This window comes from Chlamydomonas reinhardtii, chromosome 9 (assembly GCF_000002595.2).
Source record: "Chlamydomonas reinhardtii strain CC-503 cw92 mt+ chromosome 9, whole genome shotgun sequence".
Classification (NCBI taxonomy): domain Eukaryota; kingdom Viridiplantae; phylum Chlorophyta; class Chlorophyceae; order Chlamydomonadales; family Chlamydomonadaceae; genus Chlamydomonas; species Chlamydomonas reinhardtii.
Window position 1 is genome coordinate 7,020,078 of NC_057012.1, and position 15,651 is coordinate 7,035,728.

Genomic DNA, 15,651 nt, shown 5'->3' on the forward strand with positions numbered 1-15,651 from the left:
GTGGCTCATGGCAAGTATCTCTTTGCCCCGCTTTCCTCCGTATGCTGCGCCGTGTGGTGCAGTCTGGCAAGTACTCCCTGCTGGCCAGCCTTTTGCAACCGACAGCCCGGCAGCCCACAGCATTGACGACGCTTTACGGAAATCATGGAAACGAATGCGCACGAAGCCCGAAGAGGCAGTCGGAACCTACATGGTGAAGTGCCCCCCCCCCTCAAACATCTTTCCAAACATCCTTGCAACCCCCCCCCCCCCAGTCCCACCGACGAGATGCTATCACAGAATCCCATTACAGAAAGGGACTGTCCTTGCACGTCTTGACTCGTTTGCACGCAGCAACAGAGTCACCCCGCCAGCCTCCGCCACCCCCTCGACGCCTGGACGCCACCACCGCCACCCGCACCCACGCGACCCTCCCCCGCGCCAGCCCCCACTCCCGCATCGCCATCAACCTCCTGAGCTGCATGGCCTTGCTGCCGCCGCCGCCGCCTCAGGAACCGGCCGCTACGCCGCTGCGGCTCACCTGCGTCCCCACGCCCCTGCCCCTGCCCGTGCTCCTGGCCGTGACCGTGGCCGTGCCGCTCGCCGCGGGTCCCGTGCTTGCCCGCCGCCGCGGCCCGCGCCCGCGCCCGCGCCTGCGCCGCCGCCCAGCCCGGCGCCCAGGGCGCCTGCACGCGCGTGTGCTTGGGCCAGCTGGACAGCTCGCCAAAGGGCGGGTGCACCTGTTACATGCGTGTGAGGGTGGGTCGACGCCGCTTCACTGGCACACTACCCGACATGCGGAATCCAACCGTGTCAGTGGTGCGGGGCTGGGGAGTTGTGGTCAGCAACTCCTTTGAAAAGAGGGAGACGCCAGGACTCAAGGAGGTGGACCCAAAGCCACATTGACCGGCACGCTGAGCCAGACGGAGGAGAGGCAGGTGCGGGTTGTGGGAAGCGTACGGCGTGCCACACGCGTGGCCGAGTCCAGGTCCTAGCTCCATCTGTTGCCATGAACATGCCTGACCCACTCGCACCCATACGACTCATACACACAGCCCCCGGGCGCCCGGAGCGTGAGGAATGCGCACCAGCCAACTTCCAGCCAGCCACCAACTTGTCGGTACAGTAACTCCGGCGTTCGACCAGCCATGCACTTCTGCTCTGCCGCTGCAAACTGTTTGCTGTCTGCTTGGGGTATGGGCGTCAGCTGCACCCTACGGGACCTCGCCAACCTGCCTCAACCCTGTCCCATCACACTCACACAGCCCCCTACCCTCGACCTGCAGCCACGCACCTGCTGCGGTGTGCCAGTGATGTTGTCGACCGGCTTCAGGCCACAGCCGTAGCCGAAGGGGCAGTAGCTGTCGGGCGGCTGCGCCAGTGGCTGTAGCAGCTGCAGGTTCAGCAGCCGCACGTGCTCAGCCACCACCTCGAATGTCTGAGGCGGGGGCGGGGGGGGGGGGGGCGGGTGTGTGTGTGTGTGTGTGTGTGTGTGTGTGTGTGTGTGTGTGCACGTTGCTGAATGATGCCGTAGAGCGAGGGTATGGGTGGGTGGGCACGGGGTGAGGAGGGGTCAAATGTCCGAGCCCCCAACTCCTCCCGTGTGCGCTGGCTTTCGCGTATTCTGTGGCAAGAACCACGCACCCTCAAGACACCACCCTGCGACGCTCCACCCAGCCACGTCTCCAAGCCCCCACAGCCACCTCCCCAGCCCCTCACCCTACCCTCACCCTCCGCCTCCCCACCCCCACCCAACCTTGCACTCACGTTGCTTCCGAACCAGTAGTAGGAGGTTGGGTCCCAGCGGTTGTGCTGCCCCCACCTCGTCCGCATGTAGCCGATGGCCTGGTCCCACTGCCGCTCCCAGCAGTAGCCCGACACGCCGCGGCGGTGCGTGCCACCCTCGCTCTCTGCCGGGTCCTTGCCCAGACCCGGCACCTCCACATACGCCACCTGCACGACCGCGTGTAGACAACACACGTGTTAGTGTGTGTTACTGTGTACTAACCTGCATATCGTTATGGCCATTTCTATCGTACTGTTGGGCGTGGAACTGAGTGGCCACACCCTGCCACACTCTGCCGCACCCTGCCACTGCCGCCTGCACCGCCGCACCTGCCATCCTGCCATCCACATCCGCAACGTGAGGTCGTAGTCGGAGTGCACGCCGCACGCGCCGCTCTCGCTCATGTTCTCATCAATGCCGCCCACTGCTAGGAAGGAGGAGCGCCGCACCTGTGTGTGTGTGTGTGGTGTGCATGTGTGTGTGTGTGTGTGTGTGGTGTGCATGTGTGTGTGTGTGTGTGTGTGTGTGTGTGTGTGTGTGTGTGTGTTAAAAAACGAAACGAAAGCCCGCCCAATGACGAGACGGAGTTACTTACCGATACCCACCATTTTACCGAGCGTCGCGTGACTGTCGTGACCCAGGTAGTCATACTTACCCGCGATAAGCCTGGAACCCCACGGGCGACCATTCGGCCTGACCCCGCGTTGCACCTGTATGCGTCCATGCTCCGCACCCTGGGCGCGCTAAACAACGTTTACCCAGCACGCCTAATTCCCAGATTCCCGCCCGCTGGTCGTAGTCGAGCTCACCTATAGGCAAAAGTGGAAGCATGGGCATAGGGCGGCAGCGAGGAAGTGTCACGGGCATGTGAATGGCAACGGCGACAAGAGAGGCGGCGTGCAGCAGACAAGCTAAGTATCACGCGTCCCAAGTCCCGCCCACTAAGTACAATAACGCTATGAAAAGAGGGCGAGTTAGCGGTGGCACTGCGACTAAACGGGGTCAAGGCTGCATGGGGGACGTGGCGGGCGGCGGTTGCAGCGTTGTGTGTGTGTGTGTGTGTGTGGAGGGGTGTGGTGAGGTGAGGTGAGGTGAGCTGTTGTGTGGTGTGGTGGTGGGGCGGCCCATGCCGGTAGTGAGCAGACGCAACCCATGCACCGAACATAGCACCATGTGAAACACTTCTACACCCCCTCCTGTTGCGCCCCCTGCCACACGTGGCCGCCCCCCCCCCCCCCACACACACACACACCCCACTTCCGGTGATGCTCACCGCAATGGGGGCGTAGTCAATGATGGACACAAACTGCAGCCGCAGCCGCCCGTCGTACGACTCCAGCGGGATGTACGGCGGCTCGTACGGCGGCGGCCCCTGGTCTGGATCCGCCTCTGCTGCTGGATCCGCCCCTGCCGCTCTATCCTGTTGCTGAGGACTTGGCGGCAGAAGCTCCTGCTGGTGCTCTGCGGCGGCGGTGGCGGCGGCGCTGTCGGCTACGCCGCCGCCGGCCTGCTCCTCCTCCTCCTCCTCCTTCCGCTCCCCCTCCTCCTCCTCTTTCTGTAGCACCGACCTGTGGTGCAGCCGCCGCCGCCGCAGCCACCGCCGCCGCTGCTGCTGACTTGCGGGGGAGGCGGCCGCGGAGGCGGCGCCGTAGGCAGGGGAAGACACGGGGTGTGACGCCGCCAGCACGTCCTCCCACGACGCGCCACCGGGCGCCCGCCACCGCGGCTGCCCCGCCGCCAGCCGTGCCTCCTGCTCCAATACCTCCCTCACCCGTGCCTCCCGCCCCTGCGCCTCCAGCCCCTGACCCTGCTGCAGCCACCGCCGCCCGTCCAGTTCTACATGCTGCTGCTGCAACCGCCGTGACTGCTGCCGCTGCTGCTGCTGCTGCTGCTGGTCGGATGTGTCCACTACAGCCGATTCACTGCCCCCCTGCTGATGTTGCGCCTGCGCCTGCGCGTGCAGCTGTCGCCGCCGTACCGCCCTCCTCCGGGCGCCGCCCCTGCGCCGCCGGCCCACACCATCGTCCCCTTCCGCCTGCCCCTCCTCCTCCTGCGCCTCCGCCTCTTGTCCCTCCTCCTCTTGTCCCTGCTCCTCCTGCTCCTGCTGCTCCTCCTGCTCCTGCTGCTGCCACTCCTCCTGCTCCTGCTGCAGCAGGTGTGCGGGCGGCCGGCGCACGCGCACGTGCCCCGCCCCCGCATCCCAGTAGTGCACATACCAGTCCGTGGTGTTGGGGTGGTAGTTGAACACGTAGCGCTGGGAGCTGTGCGAGTGTGTGTGTGGGGCAGGACGGGAGCGGGAGCAGGGGGCGGAGCAAGCGGGTTCAGAGGGAGCAGCCGGGCAACACGCGTGCGCAACCGTGTGCCGTACTTAGCAGCTCTCATGCAGGCGCGGGCAGCTGCGCCATGCCGGGAGGGCTTAGCGACTGGTGGGTGGTGGTTGCAGATTCCAGCGCAAAGTAAACCGAACCCAATGCAATAGAGCGAGGAGGAGAGCGGGGGCTGGGGTAGCGACTATCCCAATGTGCTACGTCTGCCTCTGCTGTGTGCTGATCGCGCCCACGCGCCCACGTGCCCATTCTCGCCCTCCCTCCACCCATCATCCTGACTCCCCCCTGCTCACTCACCCCACGGCCCCCAGCCGTGGCCAGCGCGCAAAGGCCCGTACCACGCTGCTGAGCCACATGCAGGCGGACTCCTCGGGGAACACGTCGTCATCCTGGGGGGATGTGCAGGGGGTGGGAGGCGGGAGGAGGGAGGAGGAGGGAGGGGGGAGAGGGGGAGGTGAGTGGAGGAGGGAGGAGGCGGGAGGAGCGAGGAGGGTAGGGTAGGACGGTGCCAAGCGCAGTTGCGAGCCCCCCTCCCCCCTCCCCCCCACACACACCAGAAGATCAACGGCCAAACACAGCTCCACGGGCACAGCTCCACGACTCCTCTTCCTGCCCTCGTCCCCCGCCCTTGCACCCCCGAGCAGCCCCCCCCCCCCACCTGCAGCATCACCAGGATCTTGCCGCGTGCCAGCCGCGCCAAGCGATTGTACGAACGGATCTCGTGCACGTTGTTGCTGTAAACCGGCACAACAAAATCGCCGGCGCCCAAGGGCCCTGCCGCAAACTCTGCAACCGCCGCCGCGTCCTTTCGGCTGTCAACGTTTATCAGCATCTCAATGCCAAAACCCAGGTGCCGGGTGCGGTTGATCGCTTCCTCGTCTGAAGAGAAGGAGGTTGCGTTGGGCGGCGTGGTGGCGGCGTGGAGGGAGGAGCAGCGGCGGAAGGGTGCAGCCAGCACGGGTAGCATCCATGGGCGGTTGAAGTACTGCACCATCAGTGATACCAGCGGCCGAGAGGGCGTCTCAGTGGGCGGGTAGGGGCTGGCGCCGCCGCCGCCGCCGGTGCTGCTGGCGGCGGCGTCGCCGGCGCTGCCGGCGTGGGTGCTGTGTGGGCTGGTGGCGGCGACGGGGCCGGTGGTGGCGGTGTCTGTGTGCGGCTGCTGTGCGGCGTGGCCTAGGTGGTGTAGGTGGGAGGCGGCTGCGGGATGGAGGGAGGTGATGGTGGGGAGCTGGGGCTGGGGCAGGTCGGGGGAGGTGAACAGGCTGGGGTCGAGGCGGCTGATGAGGCACTGCGGCAGGAAACGCAGGTCTGGCAGTCGCGCAGCGGCTGCTGCGGCGGCTGCTGCGATCTGAGTGGCAGTAGCAGCGCCTCCGGAGTCGGTGCTGTTGATTTTGGCGTTGCTGTTGTGTTTGTTGGTGTCACCAGATGTGGACGCGCCGGCTTGGGATGCCGCGGCCTCCTGCTGCTGCAGCTTGCTCCGGAACTGGGAGGTCAATGCTGCGGCCGCTTGGGCGTGCTGCCGCCGCTGCTCTCCGTGCCGCGCTAGCTCCTGCGCCCTCTCCTCTGACTGAGCGTCGCTGTCGCCGTCAACGACCCCATCGCGACCGCTGTCCTCGTCTACTGTCACATCCTGCTCGTAATTGAGCAGCTCAAGCTCGAGCTGTCGCCGCGCGTGGAATTGCTCAAGCTGGAGGTGGCGTCGCAGCACAGCCAGCGACGACAGGTCACCGGCTAGCGCGATGGATAGAGCGTCGTTCAGCTGATAGCAGAGCGGCAGGACGTCGCCAGGCCTGGAGTCTGAAGAACCCGATGTAATCGGTCGGACCGCTGAAGCATTCGCAGTGCCGAGCACGAGTATCGTTAGAATTGCAGTGTAAACGGTGCTAACAACCTCATGGCGCCGTTGTGAGGGCATCGCACAGCTGTACGCGCGACCGACTTGCAAAAGAATCGGCAGGGGCGCAGAAGTTGGCCAAGCTCTCAAGCACCCTGTAAGGTGATGCAAGCGCAAGCCATATTGCTACTTATTGACTCCTTACTGCCGTGTAGCGTTACAAACCGCCACGGCCCCAAACGACAATCCCAATCTCTCAAACCGACAATAGCCTCCACTCATGCCTCAAGCGGCCTAGCAACTCATTCGTGGCCCTCAGCGGCCTCCTACCTCCGGCCTCGCAGCTCCCGATAACCCCACCAAGTCCGCCGTGCCCGCCCCAGCCCGCCCGTGTTGAGGTTGCACTAGTGGCCGAAAGTGCTGCCAGTACTGGGTGTGTCGCATGTATGAAGTGCCTGATAGCAGCAGAGTCCAGACAACCACGCACGCCGCAGCGCCCACGGGTGCCACCACATTAATCCGCGGCGGCACCAGGGGGGGCGGGTGGGTTGTCACCGTCCCGGCAGAGGGACGATCCGAAATACAGTACAGAAGCACAACGGCAGATAAGGCGCCGTGTGCTCCTGACGCGTACAAGACCCAGCTCGGTTCGGCCCCATGCACAGGCACGTACCCGAGCGTCCTGCGCCGTGCGTGACTCTAACGCAACACGGCAGTTACGTCGCAATAACTAGACTTATCTCCACTGCGCTGCGATAAGTCAGCGCTTATTGACTCCTTACTGCCGTGTAGCGTTACAAACCGCCACGGCCCCAAACGACAATCCCAATCTCTCAAACCGACAATAGCCTCCACTCATGCCTCAAGCGGCCTAGCAACTCATTCGTGGCCCTCAGCGGCCTCCTACCTCCGGCCTCGCAGCTCCCGATAACCCCACCAAGTCCGCCGTGCCCGCCCCAGCCCGCCCGTGTTGAGGTTGCACTAGTGGCCGAAAGTGCTGCCAGAGTTTGGTAGTAGTCCTCAACGCCGGGAGGTCATGGTGCGGGCGACGGCAGCCCTGGTGGCTGGGCTTGATTGGCTTCGCGTATGCAGCTCTTCTCGCAAAGCGCTTGGCCCAACGGCCGGTCATGCAAACCAAGGTGCGGTCGGCGGTGATGGCGGTGGCGTTCGTGCCCTTGCGCTACCGAAATCATGTGTCTCGAACACCGCGGAGCGCTCCGCCCATCGCCTAGCTTGCGCACGAACGTACGGTCCTAGTTGCACACTCAACAGCGGTCAATAGAACGAGCTTCGTGCTTGGGGATATTGGCTGCACGAGCAGCACCATCACGCGGGGATGAGCGCCGCCGGAGGCGCCGCCGGCACCTGCTGCAGGCGCAGGGCGACGCCAACGCGGGGCCTGACAGCGCCACACTCCGTCGGTCATGGGCGGCCAATGGTCACTACCAGAAGACAAGCAGCAATAGGAACACGACTGGCTTTGCAAGGGCCATGATACCAGACTCACAAACGTATCAGGTGCACCAATGGCCACGACAGAAACACACATGCGTTATCCCGCGTGCGCCAGCCATGCAGACGACGCCGGGGCGTTACAGGGAAACACATGCATCCTTGTTCAGGTGTGTGGCTTGTGGGCAGCTGTGGCCGTCCGTGTGCCCAGGAAAGGTAACAGTGCGTGTTGGCACGTGTTGGCACGAACCACTGGAGACCTCGGTACTCTCTACCGGCCCCCAGGGCCATGCCATAACACGTGTTGACGTTGTAGGCTGCTCGGAACAACCTTGGGAATAATAACAACGTCGTGACTCGAAGCTGGGACAGGCTAGCCAACATGCGCCACGCAGGAGAAGGCGCGAGTTGCAACACTAGAGCGGTTTTACGTACGCGAGTCACGCGCGGCAACCTGCCCTTCGTTCACCCGCGCCGTCGTGGTGTAGGATGCGGGCAGCCATGCCCAGCCGTGCAGCATGGCCACGAACACTAATTTCTTTCTTGCTAGCTAGGTGCCATGCTTGAGATTTGCAGTGTCTTGCATAAGAGTCACTACCAATCAAGCAGTAGGTACACCCATAGATAGCATCACCCCGGCGGACGCAGGACAGGCGCGCACGTGAATGTTTGCCTCCAAACGCCGCGGGGATGCATGCACACAATGTCCCGTACGTGCCGATACCGTACGCCACGGCAGCTGTGGGGTGTACCGTAATAGCAGGGAGGGCAACATGAAGGGTAACACCTCAGCAACCCCAGCAAGGCTGGCCTGGTCGAGCGGCGCGGAGGGGTGAAGGATACCCGGCACGCGTGGAACGCGCAATGTATCTATAGTGATAGAAGGCGTAGTGATGGGAGGAAATAAGGAGCACTCGGGGCCGCGATGGCGGGTTGGATGCGCCACGGGCCCCGGCCCAGCCAAAGGGAGCGAACGCTGGGCGGAGCCGGTGGGTGAGCGACTCGAGGGACGTGCCAGTAGTGAACAGCAGTGGCGGATGGGTCATCCAATGTGAGAGATGATACAGCCACGCCGGCAGCCAAACTCCGCACTCGACCACGTACGGGCACGTCGTGGTACTGCTGTGAGGAGGCCGGGCTGAGTTGGGATGCCTGCCAAGCCTGGCTACCCACATGTGAGCCTGTGTCGCCATACGCTCTTAATAGTAATGACATATAGCACACTGCTCCTAGCACTTCGGTGATAAGTAATTGCCCCGCCGGGTGAAGTAAGGCCGGGGCTGAAAGGAACCAAGGTTGGTTCCCTAGGCGTCCACTCGCGAGTGGGCAGGCGACACATACAGTTGGCATTGACGTGCGTTGCGGAACTAATGCGTACGTTGGCTTGGGTCTCTGGGTTCATGAGGCATTGACAGAACACGCTGCCCCTGCTATGGCTCTGACGAAGTAACATGTATGCATACATGTCCTGAAGGATTGGCAGGGAGCGTGCCGCACAGCACGCAAGCCGCGTGACTACGGTAAGCATGAGGCCATAACGTGACACAGATGCCGTGCCATACAGGCGGCCAACGCTACGGCACAAGCCAGCTTGACGCGTCCACAGATACATACATGGCGCCTGACACCTGGATAGGAGCTATCAGTCTGACTGTGGGGTCGATGCTACCCCGGCATGGATCTGGGTTGAACGGTTGGTGGTACCATCGCGCGGGCATGGCGGGTCGAGTAGCGTGTTTCATGCACGGCACTCCCGCTAACCAGCTACACACCGCAGTGTACTGGTTATCCAACAACTACATTCAGACCATTCTGGTATCCCACTCAAACCTGCGCCAAGTGTCAGGAAAAGCGCTTGCCAAGTCGGCTACCCGCTTTCACAGGATGGCGAGCGGGTGACTGGCATGTGTACAGGCGGGTGGGCCAACAAGAGGGGAGGGCGGATGGGTGCCGTGACTTGGTGGTGGGCCCCACCGCGAGCAGCAACAGCCCAGCCCAACACACGGGCGCCATCCAAACCCACCAGGCAGGCTGTAATCCCAGCTCCGACCGTATCTCGCAACAAAATGTTGGTTGCGCAGGGTCGGGCTCACTGCGTGACACAGCGTCCGATGCCTGGTGCAGGGCACGAAGGCATGTTTATGCGTCATGCGGTATAGTTATGCGTCATGCGGTATTGTTATTGGCTGGGCATAGCATGCTGGCCGAACTGCACAAAACTCCACATCGCTCACTGAGGGCGAAATATCCGGAAAAACAAATTCGGCACTTGGGCCTAGTGCACACATCGAATGCATATAGGTTGGCTTGGGGTGCGTCAGCCAAACTACAAGGGTGGTGCCGCGTGATAGTATGATGTGCGTGCGGACCTCAAGACGTACAGGGTGACGCATGATCACGTAAGCCCGCTCCGTTGTCAACACGAAGCAATAGCGAGGCGCAGGCTTGCCGTGCACGGTACACTCAAGGCGTATTGCGACAGGGCACGCAGCAGGGCACGCAACAAGTCGAAGCGTCCATAACGACAGGGCAGGCAGCATAATTGCATGCGGCACACAGGCCATATCGCAAGACACATGATGCGAGGCGCAAAGCCTGTTGCTGGCGGCACACACGCCGTATCCGAACGTGGCGCTCAGACCACACATTGTCCACAACGCAAAGGCATGTACAACGAAGGCACGTAAGCATTTCAATGCCGTCTATAATCCACAACGCAAGAGTGTGGAGCCCGTTGCTTGCGGCACACAGGTCGTATCATAAGGGCACGTATGCCATCTATTACCCAAAAGCAAGGGTGCGAAGCCGTTGCTTGCGGCACACAGGTCACATCATACGGGCACGTATGCCGTGAATTGTCCATAAAACAAGGGTGCGGAGCCCGTTGCTTGCGGCGCACAGGCCGTATCATAAGAACACGTACGCGGCGCATTGTCCATGAAGCAAGGGCGCGGAGCCCGTTGCCTGCGGCACACAGGCCGTATCATGAGGGCACGTACGCCGTGAAGTGTCCATGGAGCAAGGGCGCGGAGCCCGTTGCCTGCGGCGCACAGGCTGTATCATGAGGGCACGTACGCCGTAAATTGTCCATGAAGCCAGGGCGCGGAGCCCGTTGCTTGCGGCGCACAGGCCGTATCATAGGGGCACGTATGCCGTCCATTGTCCATAAAGCAAGGGCACGGAGCCCATTGCTTGCGGCGCACAGGCCGTATCATAAGGGCACGTATGCCGTCCATTGTCCATAAAGCAAGGGCGCGGAGCCCGTTGCTAGCGGCGCACAGGCCGTATCATAGGGGCACGTATGCCGTCCATTGTCCATAAAGCAAGGGCGCGGAGCCCGTTGCTTGCGGCACACAGGCCGTATCATAAGGGCACGTATGCCGTCCATTGTCCATAAAGCAAGGGCGCGGAGCCCGTTGCTTGCGGCGCACAGGCCGTATCATAAGGGCACGTATGCCGTCCATTGTCCATAAAGCAAGGGCGCGGAGCCCATTGCTTGCGGCACACAGGCCGTATCATAAGGGCACGTATGCCGTCCATTGTCCATAAGGCAAGGGCGCAAAGCCCGTTGCTTGCGGCGCACAGGCCGGATCCCAACGGCACACACGCCCCTTCCCCAAGGGCACGCGGGCCCTGCGGCCTGGATAGGCAGACAGGAGAAGTACCGCGCCAAAAGTCCTGAGGGTCTTGGGGAGGTGGGGGTGGCACAATGGAAGATGTGGAAAGGTATTGCACAAAGCTGTGAACTGTAAAGCGACGGGTAGACACGAAGGCACGGCAAGCAGGACCGCGCATGGCAAGCAAGTAGCCCGCCCGCACAGCTGTGCATGCCCTTTTGCTTTCAGTGACTTGCCGAACGCCTTGTCCGCAACGCTTCGCGCGCCTTTGCTCCGCTTGAAAGCTCCGCTCTGCTCCGATTTGCTCCCGAATGCGGCCCCCGAACCAAAGCGTGGTTCAAAGCGCCAGAGAAGCTTCGAAGGGCATTCCCTTACGATCAGAGAGCGAGCGTGATCAAGCTAAGGGGTTCCATTGAGCAGGATCGCGCAACAAAACGCTGCAACTCCGTCTGAGTATATATTAAACGCTTATTCGGTCCATACATGGTCAAGTATAGTTAGAACCAGGTATAGGATTGCAAAGAAAGTCCAGAAATGTAGGGAACGTTTAAGTGCGACACACTGAGGTCACCGTCCCGGCAGAGGGACGATCCGAAATACAGTACAGAAGCACAACGGCAGATAAGGCGCCGTGTGCTCCTGACGCGTACAAGACCCAGCTCGGTTCGGCCCCATGCACAGGCACGTACCCGAGCGTCCTGCGCCGTGCGTGACTCTAACGCAACACGGCAGTTACGTCGCAATAACTAGACTTATCTCCACTGCGCTGCGATAAGTCAGCGCATAGCTGTGTTATGATAAGCGTGCGACTGCCTAGACTACTGCGCACACAGACGGGGCAGGGCTCCTTCAAGGAGACTCTGCTCCGTCTGCCCGACCACGCGCCCGTGTCATACTCGCCATGATGGATTGTTGGGTCCGCACTGGCGGGGGCTGCAACACAACTCGCCTGCCTGTACCTGCACAATCCCGGCAATTGGAACACACATACACACAAGAGTACTGGCCGGCGCGCTATCTTGACAGGGACAGGGGTGCTGGGCGCCTGGAATGGACAGGGAGTCCGGGAGCAGTCCGGACCACTGTCAGGTGCAGCTGTGCAGCGCCGTATGAATGAGGGGGCAGCGTTGGGGGCTCTTCACCCGATTACAGGGAGGGGCAATGTGGACCCCTGTGGCGCCCCGTGTAGGCCTCTCTCTCACGTCTGATCGCCCAGTCTGTTCCGTGCCAGACCATCTCTCTCTTTGCGTCATGTCCATGTTTCATGTGTCTCTCTCGTCTGCATGCACCACGGCACCAAATGAATTCTCTGCTAGCGGACGTCTGCGCCAAGTCCAAAACACATTCGCGTGTCAGGGGTGCACAAATAAAGACTCAGCACCCCAGGTGGTTTCTCACACAAGCCTGGCTACGCCTTCACTAGACCAGTGCTCCTTGTCCACATTACGACAGCACCCATCCACGCATCAAAACAGCGCCTTGACCAAAAAAACTAGCGCCTCGTGATCTCACACACAGACCCGCACAATCACACACAAGCACAACCGACACGGCATGCTTACGGCCTCTCGCGCCACGCTCACAGCCGGCCGTTCCCGATTCAGTTTGATACAGGTGCGTCGCCGCAGCCACTTTTCTACTATGTGCTTGCCGCACATTTCCAAAAGTCCTACCCCTAAACCAAGTTGTCGAGCGCCCTGTGCTCCGGCCGCTCGCCAGCGCATACCGCTCAAACCCTACCCATCAGCTTGTATATCTACAATACTGCATTATGTTTCATAGCCCCAAGCTCTCTTGACTCACAACAACCAACTCCACGAAGGCCCTTTTAGGCCTTGTCGCTCTTGAACTGCTTGTTGACGTACTGGAAACCGGCCACGCCCACGCCCAGGCCCAGCACCACCCAGAATGCAATGAGCGCCGTCAGGTTCTCGTAGTAGATGGCAAACGCCGTGCCTGTGAACAACACACGCGCATGACAAGACGGGTGTTCGGTCCGGGTGCGGAGAGTTGCCGAGTCTGCCTGGTTCCATGCACCCCCCCCCTTCACATGGCGCCCCTTGTCCAGTGCCGTACATCCATCCAGTGTAGACCCTCACGCAATCTCTCCGCCGCCCAACCAACCGTGGCCCATCAACCATGGCCTTCGAACTCCCCTCCCCTCCCATTCCAAACCCATCCTGACCCAACCCACTTCCTCCCTTCCTCCCACTCCCGCCCCCGGCCCTCCGCCTCCGCCTCCCTCTCCCTCCTGCCCCTCACCTGCCACCGCCGTCATGCCCACCGCCACAATGCCCGTCAGCACCACCACCGGGTTAGTGCCCTCGCCCGTGTTGCCGTCCTGCGAGGTCGGCGGAGGTCGGGGAGCGGAGAGGGCAGGTATGAGAAACACGCGGCCGGCGGTGGGACAGACAGCTGACGCGAGACACCACACACCTGGGGCCCTGAACAAAGCATCCAACCCATGCCTGAACCATGCATACATCACCATTGCACCCGCCCTTGCCTGCCGTCCGTCTGAATCACAACGCCCAACCAAACCCAGACTCCTTCCCCACCCTCCCATCCCCAATCCTTACTCCCCCTCCTGCTGCCCCAATTCCATTTCCCCCTTGCCCCCATTCCATCTCACCCCGCCCCTGCCCCTGCCCGCCGCGCACCTGCAGCAGCGAGGCGGCCTCCTTGGTGGGGTCCATGCCCTCAAAGTACACCGTGGGCTGCACCGTGAACACGTTGTTGTTCTCGGCCGAGGTGCCGGCGCCGCCGCGGCCGCGCGTCACGGCGTTGTTGTAGCGCGAGTCCGACACGTCCACGTAGATGGCCTCCTGGGCCAGCTTGACCGGGTAGATCTGTGGTGGTGGTTTCGTGGAGGTGCAGGGGAGAGCGGAGGAGGGGTTGTAGATACCAGCCCAAACTAGACCGAACCCAATGCACTGAGCAAAGGGGGCGGGTGAAGAGGGTCCCAACCGACACGCAAACAGCAAGTTTTGCGTGGGCAGCTCGCTCTCCCTCTGTTCTGTAACCCCTCTCGGTGGTCCCAACTCCCGCATAGCCAGTACCCCCCACCCTTGTCCTCATTTCCTCTTCCCCTTTCAACCGCTTCCTCTTGCCCGCGTCCGCCTCCGAAGCCGCATCGCCCTTCAACCGCACCTTGCTCCCCTCCCCGCCTCCTCTCTCCCATTGCCTTAAGTAGACCCCCTCGCTATCGTCCATCCTCCGCATCACCCCCGCACCGCTGCCCGTGCCAGACCATCTGTCCCCGTCCCTGCCCCGCCCCGCCCCAATCTCCCTCTCTCTGCACTCTATCCCCCTGTCCCCGGTCCTCTCCCCCTCTCCCTGTCTCCTTCGCCTGATCCGGTCCATGCACCCCCACCCCCGCCACCGGCTCTGTTTCCCCGTGGCCCTCTGCCTCGTCTGCTCTCCCCCCCTCTGCCTCGTCTCCTCTCCCTCCCTCTGCCTCGTCTCCTCTCCCTCCCTCTGCCTCGTCTCCTCTCCCTCCCTCTGCCTCGCGCTCTCCCTCCCCTTGCCTCGCGGTCTCGCGGTTCCTCACCTCCAGGGGGCGGCAGAACTGGGAGGGCGTGAGGGTGCGCAGCACGGGGTTGTTGGGGTACCAGGCCTGGATAGAGCCGTCCTTGAGCGAGAACAGCGAGCCGGTGGAGGGGCACTCGATGGCGTAGTCCTGTGGGAGTGGGGTGGGCGTGGGAGGGGCGGAGGATGCTGAAACAGGCGCATGGTGAGGGCCACGGGAGGGGGACCACGCGTGTGTAATGTTGCGAGGATTGCGAACATCCGCCTTTCCCCCTCTAGGTGGGCACATCAGGGCTCTCGGGGATTGACTAGTCTCGTGGTGGGAGCAGGGCAAGGTCGGGGCTGTGGGGCTGAGACAGCTGGCGGGGATGCAGGAGGGGCCACTGCGATACACGCCGGTCCCGCATCACTTGCCTGGGTGAACTTGGCCTTGATGAAGCCCTCGCTGTAGGCGCCCTCGGCAGGGGAGCGGGCCTCGATGGCGTAAATCTGGTTGCGGTACCAGAACATGAGCACCTGGCGGCCGTCCACCTCCACCTCCTTGCGCACACCTGCGAAGCGAGGAGGATTCGATGCCGACATGTGGAGGGCGCGCAACCATCAGGACGGTGCCGAAGCCAGGCACTCGCGCATCCGGCAACCAGCTCATGCTGGTCGCGCATTGTATGCGTGACACACGAAGCACAGAACCGCGCGGGCTTGCTCACCCTTGGGGAGGTCCTCTGGCTTGCACACGGGCACCCACTCGGGCTCAGACGACTCGCTGGTCGACGCCACAGGCTTCACCTCAACTGCAACAGTACATGTTATGTTTTGTCAGCGCGATCGGTGACAGACACACAAGACTGTTGCTGGTCGCGATGTGTGGTCTTGCACGCACCAGATTCCTCGGTCGCGCGCACACGCAGAGCCGCGGCGCGGTTGGCCACCTTCTGGACATTCGCGCTGCTGAAGGCGGGGCGAACAGGCAGGCAACGGCGACCGAGGCCAGCGGGCACAAGCACGCGCGCCTGCGACGACTTCGCAACCTTCTGCTGAGTCTGGAGGGCCTGCATTTTCGGACTGGGTTTTCAAAATATAGATGAGGTGTAAGTATGAAGCGCCAAGTTAACGTAGTATACAGGTATA

General features: G+C 62.4%; 2 protein-coding genes across 2 annotated transcripts; both read right to left on the reverse strand.

Annotated features, from left to right (window-relative positions):
- Window positions 1–2: 2 nt before the first annotated feature.
- CHLRE_09g411150v5 (uncharacterized protein) lies at window positions 3–6,118 on the reverse strand. Its single transcript, XM_043066266.1, has 7 exons — window positions 4,751–6,118; window positions 4,390–4,481; window positions 3,039–4,026; window positions 2,095–2,214; window positions 1,747–1,932; window positions 1,274–1,417; window positions 3–719 (listed from the first exon to the last, which is right to left on the reverse strand). Exons 1-7 carry the CDS (start codon window positions 6,005–6,007, stop codon window positions 342–344), a joined length of 3,165 nt encoding a protein of 1,054 aa, XP_042921562.1. The 5' UTR covers window positions 6,008–6,118; the 3' UTR covers window positions 3–341.
- A 6,011-nt stretch (window positions 6,119–12,129) lies between these two features.
- Window positions 12,130–15,627, reverse strand: CHLRE_09g411200v5 (uncharacterized protein). The gene is made up of 7 exons (XM_001696740.2): window positions 15,404–15,627; window positions 15,231–15,314; window positions 14,938–15,074; window positions 14,546–14,674; window positions 13,656–13,844; window positions 13,258–13,336; window positions 12,130–12,951 (listed from the first exon to the last, which is right to left on the reverse strand). Exons 1-7 carry the CDS (start codon window positions 15,576–15,578, stop codon window positions 12,824–12,826), a joined length of 921 nt encoding a protein of 306 aa, XP_001696792.1. The 5' UTR covers window positions 15,579–15,627; the 3' UTR covers window positions 12,130–12,823.
- Between the last annotated feature and the right edge of the window lie 24 nt (window positions 15,628–15,651).